Below are 11,696 nucleotides of genomic sequence, written 5' to 3'. Positions count from 1 at the left end.
CTTGAGCCATAGGCCATCCACCATGGGATCTAAATAAAGGAGCCAAGAGAGAAAACATGGAATCTTTAAGACACTGTATCTCTCTTTCAGTAACATATTTATACTACAGAGCCATAGTAACAATACGGTACTGACATAAAAACTGACATGTCGAACAATGGAATAGAATAGAAGACAAGGAGGACAAACCCACACAGCTACCATCATCCGATTTTTGACAGGTGCAAAATTATATGTTGGAGAAAAGATAGCCAGCAAATAAATGGTGTCCAGAAAACTGGATATCCATATATATTAGATGAAAACTAGATTCCTAGCTCTTATTCTGTACAAAAGTCAACTTAAAGTGAATCAAAGATCTAGGAATTAGACCAGAAACTTTGCAACTGCAAAAAGAAAACTTAGGGTCAACATTCCAACATATAAGCACAAGTAATGACTTCCTGAATAGGACTCCTATCACATAGGAAATAATAGCAAGAATCAATAAATGGGATGGCATCAAATTGAAAACTACCTGCATAATAAGCAACAAAATGAAGAGATAGTCTACAGAATGAGAGATGTCTGCCAGCTGATGATCCAACAGAGGATTAGTGTCCAGAATCCCATAGACAACTTAAAAAACTCAACACCACAAAAACAAATAACCCATTTAACATATGGGCAGATTAACTGAACAGACACTTCTCAAAAGAAGTAAAAATGCCCAAAAGATACATGAAAAATTGCTCAACATCTTAAGCCATCAGGGAAATGCAAATCAAAACTACATTGAGATTCCACCTGATTTGTCAGAATGGCAATCACTGAGAATACAAATAATGATAAATACTGGTGAGAATGATGGGAAAAGGGAACTCTTCTATACCGTTGGTGGAGATATAAATTGATACAAATACCGTGGAAATCAATATGGAGTTTCTTCAAAAAACTAAAAATAGAACTACCATATTATCTACTATGCCACTCCTTGGAATTTATCCAAAAAAAATAAAGTCAGCATATTTTAAAGATATATGCACACTCATGTTCATCACAGCATAATTCACAATAGCCAAGTTATGGAATCAGCCTAAGTGTCCATCAAGAAATGAATGGATAAAGAAAATGTGGTAATTATACACAATGGAGTTTCATTAACCATAAAGAAAGACAAATGATATCATGTGCAAGAAAATGAATGGAACTGGAGGACATCAGATATTCCAGACTCAGAAAGACAAGAACTATGTTTTCTCTCATATGAGTTAGAAGGAAAAAAAAAGGCGAAAATGTAGAAGGGAGATCATTAGGGTAGAAAAAGAGATTTTGGGGAGGAAGAAGGAAAGGGTAAGGAGAGGTATTGGAGAGTAAAATTGATCAGATTATGTTATATGCTTGTATGAATACATCACAATGAAACCCACTGTTCTGTATTATTAGTGAGAACCAACAATTTTTTTAATTAAAAAATGTAAAAGACATGAAATTATTTATATTCATATAATCAAAGAAACTATGTAATACAAAGCTAAAGTTACAATCAACCATTGCCAAAATATATTGAACACATACTGGCAGGTAGAAAATAAAAGCTCTGATGTAAGTCAACTGACATAGATTTTCAAAGTTTTCCATTTTAACGTTGCCACCAAATACAAAAGAAACAAAAAAGAAGTAAATGCATTTATTCCTTTGCAATCTGTAATTGAAGGGAAACTTCCTGTGGATGTTAACAATATTGAGAATAACAAAAGAAATTATTTGTGTAGGTTTTACCTTTTCTAAAATACTTTCAGATATATTACAGAGGCAAAATCAAGGATTGGCTAAGTTGGGTGACTCACTTAAAGAACAGACATAAGAATTCGTGCTGTGTTTGACCTCAGTGTTTGATACCAGGGCTAAAGTTTTGCCACCCTGTTAAATGCTTGATTTGGCAGTCAGCAGAGGAATGAGGTATCATTGCCCCCCACTTCCTTGCCCAAACTGCTATTTCAGTAGAAATATCCATAGTTATAGGGGACAATCATTCCAAATTATAAGAAATTGGAATTTACAATGTATCACACATGATTAACCTACTGACTAAAAATACTATGATATACTTAGCAAAATTTTCCCAAGAGGGGTGGGGAGACTTGTATGAATGGTTGAATTATTTATTAGCCTTCAAAATAAACTGAACCAAATGAATTTGTATAGTCACATATTAAAGTAATGTTCTACTCTGCTCCATCTTTCCAAATTTAAATTAAACCAATGATGGGCTTTTGGCTACTGTAGGGAATAAATATATACTCATTAATTTCTAACTCAATCACAGATAATTAGATAACAATATTATGCAATTTAGAGATAATCTTTTTCATTGATCAATTCTCCAAAACATTTGGCTGGCAAATATTCAAATTATAAATATGTTCAAGTTGTCATACATTTATTCTTCCACAGCTAACCAATTTCATATTAATTAGCTGCCATACCAGCAAGCAAAGATACTTTGGGAAGGTAAACAACAAAACAGTAGAACAGGAGTGGACATTATTTTGCTCAAATAACAAGGAATAAAGAGCTAAGATCTACCAATCTCTCTTGTTAGTGAAATCTCTCTATCACACCATTTGCCTGCACTAGGCCTGAGCTCTGCCTTGGTGGACAATTGTTGATCCATAGCTTATAACCCACAGAGTTGTTGGTTTAAGGACCTCAGATGTGCTGAGGAGTGACTTAATGATTGACTTTAGTGTAGCGCAGATTCCTCGGAGAAGAGATCCTGAGATTCCAAGCACTTTCTTTGAGGATTCCAAATGACCAAGGCTGTATTGTCACACACAGTGGGATAACTTTCATCAAGGTTGAACCTAGGACAAGGCTGTGTGAAGTTGTTTAGATGGGATGCTGGCTTGATTTTCGTCAGCAAATATTCACTTCTTATCCCCTCACACTGTAAGAGTAATAAACTTTCCCTTTACCATTGCTGTTGGGGTTGACCATGTGACTTGCAATGGCAATGCCATGTTAGCAGAGACTGGAATATGCATGCTGTTATGGTGTGGATGTGAGGTGTCCTCCAGAAGTTCATGTGTGAGACAATGCATGATGGTTCAGGGGAGAAATGATTGGGTTGTGAGAGTCTTAACCCAATCCTTGAAGTAATCCTGATAGGGATTAACTGAGTGGTAATAAAGGTGGGTAGGGTATGGCTGGAGAAGGTGGGAATTAGGATATCTCATAAGTGGAGTTCTCTCTCTCTGCTTCCCGATCACGCGTGATGTGAGTTGCTTCTCTCTGTCACACACTATGCATGATGTTCAGCCTTATCTCCAGCCCAGAGAAATGGAGCCAGCTTTCTAAGGACTAAGACCTCTGAAACTGTGAGCCCTCAAATAAACCTTTTCTCCTGTACAGTTGTGCTGGTTGGGTCCTTTAGTCCCAGAGGCCGACTAAAACACATGCCCACTTGAGCTTCTTTGTGTGAAGGCCATGCCCCAGCAGGTTTATTGACACTAAAAGGGTGACCCACTTGTGGAGCAGGGCTGAAATCAAGCTGAGACCAACCCTAGCTGAGCCAAGCCTCTACCACCGTGGTCTATAGATCCACCCACCCATGGTAGATCTATAAATTTTTGTTTGCTTCTTTGACAGTGATGAGGATTGAACCCAGAGCCTCATACATGCCGGGCAAACACTCTACCACTGAGCTCCATCTCCAGCTGGTTCTGTTGACTTATGAGCAATAAATTAAGGTCAGAGGTGTATGTCATCAATTTTTCTGGATATTGGTTGTCATCAATAGTTGTCTTAAAAGTAAATAATTCAGTGGGTAGAGGATGAAACAGGACCTTTAATAAAACCAACCAACAAAGGGGAATGGTGATTCTCAGGTGTAAGACCCCCAGTACTTTAATCTGTCCTCACAGGTGAATCATGAAAACAGACTTGCACACCAAGGAATTGACTGAGCAAATGAAAGGCAAGAGCAGTGGCCCCACAGAGTTACAACACTGGAAGCCATACCCTCGTGAGGCACCCCCTTCACTGAGAATTGCACAAGACAAACATTATCTGCAGATAGCATTGACACTGGTCAAGGTGGCTGCTGGAGGAGAGAGAACAGAATGAGTCACTTCTCTCCCAAGGTCGGGGCAACAGCACCTTCAAAGGTGAAAGGGAGTTTTGGTTCTGGCACCAACCAGGAAGTGAGAACAACTAAAACTAATTTTTGGACATGGTCTGAAACCTAAGACTTCTAGACTAGACCATACCACTAGAGAAAGTTCTAAGAATAGGGTGGGGTGAGATCAGTCTCTTGCCAATCTGTTTTGCTTTGAGATGCTACCTTGGAAAGAGATTGTTTATGTTCCAAGTATGTGACATGACGTTTAACATTAGTCCTGACCAAAAGGGATATGAAAGCCAGAGTGCTGATGGAGACCCTGATAGACCTCATCCATCCCCCAACCTTTAACTGAGCTCCTACTCTTCCCTCTCCTGGAATCCCCTGTCCTGGAACCCATTAACCTGCAGATAGATGCTCCATCACTGCTGTCTCTTTCTATTGTGGAAGACTAGTTAAGAGTTCATATACTGGATAGGTTTACTTCTAAAGCCAAGTAAACAAACACTTATAGCCCACCAATACTAGAAGGTTTCTTTGAAATTAACCATGCTGTGATTTAGAACTTTGTATTCTAGTTAATCATTAAAGGTCTTGTTTTGATGTAGTAGTTCTAAGCAGAATGTTGTCACCAAGGTGAAAACGGTTCACTACATTCTTCCCTAGAATATGAAATTCAACTCCTAATGGAACACATTTCTTGAGGGGTGGAAATACCTTTTTAATAAAGAAAGTCAAGTTTGCTAAAATTAATTAAGTTTTTCCTTTTGCTTTGGTAAATACCACTGAGGAAATAACTTTCAGTGTCATCAATAATCTGTGACTATGTGACCTAATATATTATGCACTGAGCCACTAAGCGAGATGTAGGTTCCCTTCATATATATATATATATATATATATATATATATATATATATATATATATATATATATATATAACCTACTTGACTGGTAGCTGTTTTAGCCAGGGTTTAGAGAAATGTGGGAGAAACAGAGAAAGAGAGAGAGGAAAGAGAAGAGAGAGAAGAAAGGCATTGTCTATGTATAGAGAGAAATTTATCATAAGGAATTGGCTTGAAAGACTGTAGGGCTGGCAAGTCTGAAATCTGTAGGAGAAGCAGGGAAGACGCAGACCAAAGAAAGAGGTGAATTGCAGCTCAAATCTGAACAGCATGGGGGAAAATTCCTTCATCCTTGGGGATCCGTCTTTCTTTTTAAGATACTCAATTTGTTGAAGGAGGCCCACCCATATTATAGAAATGAATTGGTTTTCTCGAAGTCTATCTTTTTCAAAGTTTATCACATGTAAAAAAATGTTTCCACAGTAACATCTAGACTGCTGTTTGACCAAAAAATTTGTTAAAGGTATAACCAAGTTGACACATAAAAGTAACCATCACAGAATAAATTACAAAATAACAAAATTGGAAAGGCTGTGTAACCGATGTAAAATATAAGATTTTTTGTATCTAACAAATTTTCTATATCATAAATATCTTTTCATAGCTGAATATTTTTATCAGTTTTTTAAAAATAATCTAACAATCCTAAAAATCACTGTGTTCCTTACAAAGGAGAATAAACATGTATGTTCTCACATATACAAGTTCACTTATGATATAATCAATCCATTAATCTCACATATTACAGAACCTTGACTCAAAGAAGTCAGAAAATGACATATTTTGTGATAAAATCAGAAAACACATTTCTAACCAGAACACCAAATCCTTGGGAAAACAACCGCGTGTTTAACATCTTAATATTCCTGGGGCAGAAATGTCTTCAACCTGATTCAATAAGCTTTCCAATTTGGAGTGAAAAGAATTACTTATCCTGTCGTTGAGATGGGGGCGGCGGCAGCGGAGGCGGACCGCACTCTCTTTGTCGGCAACCTTGAAACTAAAGTGACAGAGGAACTACTTTTCGAGCTTTTCCACCAGGCTGGGCCAGTAATAAAGGTGAAAATTCCAAAAGATAAGGATGGTAAACCAAAGCAGTTTGCATTTGTGAATTTCAAACATGAAGTATCTGTTCCTTATGCTATGAATCTTCTTAATGGAATCAAACTTTTTGGAAGGCCCATCAAAATTCAATTTAGATCAGGAAGTAGTCATGCCTCACAGGATGTCAGTTTGTCATATTCCCAGCATCATGTTGGAAATTCAAGTCCTACTTCTACATCTCCTATCAGCAGGTATGAAAGGACTGTGGATAACGTGACAGCATCGGCACAAGTAATACAGAGATCATTTTCTTCTCCAGAAAATTATCAGAGACAAGCAGTGATGAACAATGTTTTGAGACAGATGTCATATGGTGGGAAATTTGGGTCTTCACATGTGGATCAGTCAGGATTTTCACCATCAGTTCAGTCACATAATCATACTTTCAATCAGTCTTCAAGCTCCCAGTGGCGCCAAGATGCATCATCATCACAGCGTAAAGTCAGACAGAATTCTCATCCCTACCTTTCAGATAGACATTATAGCCGCGAACAGCGTTACACCGATCATGGATCTGATCATCATTACAGAGGAAACAGAGATGATTTCTTCTATGAAGATAGGAATCATGATGGCTGGAGCCATGAGTATGATAACAGAAGAGACAGCAGTAGAGATGGAAAATGGCGCTCCTCTCGACACTAACTGTTAGTAAACGGACATTGTTTCATGGGATCATTTTAGGCCTGTTTGACTAAGTTGGTATGGAAATATTTTGAAAAACTATAAAGCAGCTTTACAAGTTGCCACATTTCTTTATAAGTTTTTTAAAACCTAGAGCTACAATTTAATACAGAAATGAGAAGAATTGTGGTTTCAATTTTATTACATTAATAACCTCTCACCTCAGGGCTTTATGAAGAGGAAAGGGTTTTATGCAAAAGAAATGCCACAATTCCTACTCATTTTAGGTAGTTTAGGAAGGGTGAATTGTATAGAGTGGTTGTATTATAAAGCAAATATTTTAATTATCTGTGGTCCTTTTGTATTGCAGTTTGTTAGTGAATCAGATTTTGGTGTATATAACAACATCCAACTTGATAGTCTGCAAAGGCTATCTGTATTTTGTTAATAAGTTAGAAAAAAACTTTCTTTTCAGTGATACATTTTATTGACATTTTATTTGAGAACGCTTATTGGGTTAAGTTTGAGGATAAATCATATTGCATAACTGAGAGAATTTAAAAGTGTAAATTCTATGACATGCTTTTTTGAGTTTTACCCAAATTGAACATATAAATGTACACATATTATTTCAGTCTAAAATTATAGAATTTGTTCATTCAATCATGTTGTATGACTGGTCTCAGGAAATGAAATATCTTTACATGTATATTTTTACATTAAAAATTACATTCTAGTATAAATCTTTTTCAGGAAGAACAAAAAATATCAGTGCATAGTCAGATAAAATGGAAAAATGTTTTACTGAAAATATTGTCTTTGGGGAAAAAATTCATGAAGCCTTTAAGTGCTGCATCTGTCACTCAGACTTTAGAAATTTTAACATTTTCAATGTTCTCAGGATGTGAATACAAAGACACATTTTATTATCAAGGAGATTGTACAGGTCGCTCTTTTTTTGTTTGAATATTGGAAAAGAATGTAATGTTAACATTTTCTGGTTTTAAAATTTTAAAATCAAATTGTTTAACCAAACTTTTATGTATCAAGATGCTGTTTCCCTTTCATTGAAGAAATGTTTATAAAAATTCGTTCCTGAAAAATTTGAATCCTTTTTAATACCACACCATTTGTACTATGTTGCTTTTTAATATATTAAAAACAAAAAGGAGTGGTGAAAAAAAAAAAAAAAAGAATTACTTATCCAATGGTAAAAAAAATGGTACCAAGTTGACTAGAGAAAGAGCTAGTAGAAACCGGCAGGCAAAGGGCAACTCATGGTTTAAACACAAACTGAAAATTCTCCTTTAGTTGCAGGAGTTATTCGGCCTGGAATCCTTTTCCCATCATGCTCTTTGACCTTGAGCACCAATTTCGTGTCTTTTAAGTCTCACTTCCCTCTTCTGCAAAATGGAGATAAAATAATTCCTACTTCACAAGGCTCTTGATGCATTAAATGTCCTACTACAAGAAAGGGACTTATATAGTCCCAGATACATAATGGGTATTTAATAAATGCCAACAATCATTGGCTTTGTTTTGTTCTTCAAAGCTATTAATCATTTGGGCATATGGTCAAGCAGCAAAGGAAAATCATTTTCAGTTCACAAACCACACTAATAGTGCAAAATCAAATCACACTGACATTGTTAATTGAAGATTCACGTTTAACGTGCCTTTGTCAGCAGCTGGTAATGTCCTCTCCTTTGCCTGTTCTTGGGACAGACCAGGATTATATGAGCAATGACACCTTATTGGTTTTCATGTGGCTTATGTGATGGTTTTGGTACAGTGAAGAGCAGAAAATAATCACACTTTTCTTTCCAATTATCCTTTCACAAACAAAATTAAGATATTTAACATAATATCTTTAAAGAGTAGAATTAATAGTTCCCCTAAGGAATTTATGAAAATAACACACAGAGAATGTACACACAAGAACAATTTTGTACCTTACATATAGTTAAATCTCTGTAACCCTTAGTTTTTCATTTAATATGATTAGAATGACCCTTTCTAAGTCACCTGAATACTTATGGCATCTAAGTCTTCCAAGGATGACTCTAGGGTTTGGGTGAGCGTCCCTCTACCTTTTGGAAATGTGGTTTGTGTATAGTCTGATTGCTCCACATTCTTTCAGTTGCTAGAGCTAATTAAAGGGATGCCTCATTCTGCCTCTTGGGGTATCCTTCTGACAGCTCATCTCTCTTCATCGCATAACAGAAACAGAGAGAATAAAGAAAAAGCTGCGTGACGGTACAAGTCTAAATTTAGTAATGACTTTTTATTCAGGAGGGAAGTGTTCTCTAAAATCCTTTCTAAACCTCTTTATTTATTTTTATTTTTTTATTGTTGGTTGTTCAAAACATTACAAATTTCTTGATATATCATATTTCACACTTTGATTCAAGTGGGTTATGAACTCCCATTTTTACCCCATATACAGATTGCAGAATTACATCAGTTACACATCCATTGATTTACATATTGCCATACTAGTGTCTGTTGTGTTCTGCTGCCTTTCCTATCCTCTACTATCCCCCCTCCCCTCCCCTCCCCTCCCCTCTTCTCTCTCTACCCCCTCTACTGTCATTCATTTCTCCCCCTTGTATTATTTTTCCCTTTCCCCTCACTTCCTCTTGTATGTACTTTTGTATAACCCTGAGGGTCTCCTTCCATTTCCATGCAATTTCCCTTCTCTCTCCCTTTCCCTCCCACCTCTCATCCCTGTCTAAACCTCTTTAAACAAGAAGAATCTACTAATAGTTTTTGTTTTATTTTTTATTAGGACTAAGAACTGGGTCCATGGGAAAAAGTTAGCCATGATTTTATTTTCACAGGGTCTGAAGTACCTAAGGAAGCAAGGAACACATCCCTTAGCTTCTGGGACAAGGGACCAAACAGAAAAACACTTCACCTACGGGTACCAAGAGTCAATGAGCCCAAGGTTGGTCCTGGGTGTGGACTGTGGGTCTGAGGGAGGAACAATGATGAGCCAGCAGAGCCCAGTGTCTTTCCAATCATCTCTAGCCATCTACTCGGAGGCTTTGCCAGAAACTTCAGCAGAAGGAAGAGAGGAGGGGAGGAAAAGTAGGGAAGACAGACAGAGTCCTAATGAAGGAGTCTTCCTCCAGAGCATTTAGTTTTATGGCCTAGGACTGCCATTCAGGAAGAGAGACAGCATTTGTCCCATGCAGCACAGCATCTGTTGAAGAAACTACAAAAGCAGCTCCAAGCCCCTCCACAACAGGCAAGAGTAGAGCCACCCACAGCCAGGAGGCCCAGGGCCTTGGGAGCAACCCTGTAGGCTCCTGTGGCTGGAAGCTGGGGGTGGGCAAGGTCAAAGAACTGGGCACCCAGAGGAGCTTCCAGCAAAACTGCCACTGGAATCCATAGGTACAAAAGAAATCACAGGGGACCTCCCCAAAAGGAAGGGAGGGACTTGGGAGCCTGAAGCTGGAAGGTCAGACACGTTGCTATTGGCAACAACACTAATGCCATGGCGTATCTGTTCACTTTCCTCAAATTCCTTGAGTGCTACCTCAGTGGCACTTGAGGAAGCACTTGTGGACAAAGGGGACTGTGACTTGCAAGAAGCCCAGTTGACTTGGGGAGGATTTTAGGGGAGGGAGAGCCGAGTGGAGCAAACATATCCATCACAGTCCCTCACTGCGGCATGATGCAGCTCAGAGGTAGAGCTGAAGTCACTGAACTCTGGGGCTTGGGTGTTATGGGCAAGATCAACACTTCCACGGACCCTGGGAAATCCCTGATGAAGCTGTGGTAAGAGAAACAAATGACCGGGCAGGCGAATAGTCTGACAGTTGACTTTCTGTTTGTCTGAGATTGGCCCTTATCTCACGCTTTGTCCTGTTTTCTTGTACTCCTACTTCCTAGTTCAGCAGACGAGGAAGTCAGTTTCTGCATCAGAACGGAGGAGAGGCAGTGGGCAAGGCATTCAGTCTGACTGCTGTTCCTGCAGGGTCCTCCTGCTTCCTGCTCTCCTCCTCCAGCCCCACTGTGGCTCCCAGAGGCCAAAGCCAGGTGGTGGGAAGTGCCTGAGTGCAGGCAGCTGGGACAGCTGTCCACTGACCTCTCGGCAGGCCCTATCCATCTGTCCCTCTGTTTGTTTTGTGAAACAGAAAAGGAGCTTCACAGCCCTCTCCATGGTGGACAGTCACCGAGCAGGTGGTCAGATATATGTGCCCAGTGATGTGGGCCAAGGGAGATAGGGTCCAGGGGCAGCAAGAGGGGTGGGGAATTGTGGCTTCAGTTCTAGAAGAGAAGGGCTCTCAGATGAACCAACGTCATCATAGATAGAGCTGGCATTCTATTGGCTAATCACATCCTGTCAAAAGACCCTGGTCCTGGGCTGGGATTGTGGCTCAGCGGTAGAGCGCTCGCCTAGCACAGGTGGGACCCAGGTTCGATCCTCAGCACTACATAAAAATAAAGGCATTGTGTGTGTCCATCTACACCAAAAATAAATATTTTTTTTTAAAAAGACCCTGGTCCTTTAGAGGGCTTGGAAAGGATTGGATGAACAGGAATTGGATGACTTTTGGAGAGAGTGGAATAGTTAAAAAAGCTACCACCAAATCAGAGAAGGTTGTGCAACATGTCTCTCTCTCAACTTTTAATTTGTTCTAATTATTTATACATTACAGTAGTATGCATTCTGACATATTGTACACAAATGGAGCACAACTTCTCATTCCTCTGGCTGTACATGGTGCAGGGTCACTCCACTAGTGTAATTATACATGTATATAGGGCAATAATGTCTATCTCTTTCTACCACCCTTTCCATCCCCACAGCCCCACCCCTCCTTTCACTCCCCCCAGCAAAATCCAAAGTTCCTTCATTCTTCCCTTCCCCACTCCCACTAGGGATCAGCATCTGCTTATCAGAGAGAACATTCAGTCTTTGTTTTTTTGGAAATAGCTTATTTCACTTTGGAT

At 38.8% G+C, this 11,696-nt stretch overlaps 1 protein-coding gene across 1 annotated transcript; it reads left to right on the top strand.

Moving 5' to 3' along the window:
* The first annotated feature begins 5,948 nt into the window (after positions 1–5,948).
* Positions 5,949–7,905, top strand: LOC124108032 (RNA-binding protein 7-like). The gene has a single exon (XM_046466389.1). It carries the CDS (start codon positions 5,952–5,954, stop codon positions 6,753–6,755), a length of 804 nt encoding a protein of 267 aa, XP_046322345.1. The 5' UTR covers positions 5,949–5,951; the 3' UTR covers positions 6,756–7,905.
* Positions 7,906–11,696: the final 3,791 nt, after the last annotated feature.

The sequence above is a fragment of the Marmota monax genome, unplaced genomic scaffold (genome assembly GCF_021218885.2).
Source record: "Marmota monax isolate L192 unplaced genomic scaffold, Marmota_monax_Labrador192_F-V1.1 WCK01_AAM20220418_F8-fsc00369, whole genome shotgun sequence".
NCBI lineage: Eukaryota > Metazoa > Chordata > Mammalia > Rodentia > Sciuridae > Marmota > Marmota monax.
The sequence above is the reverse complement of the archived record's forward strand: the minus strand, read 5'-3'. Positions and strand labels throughout refer to the sequence as shown.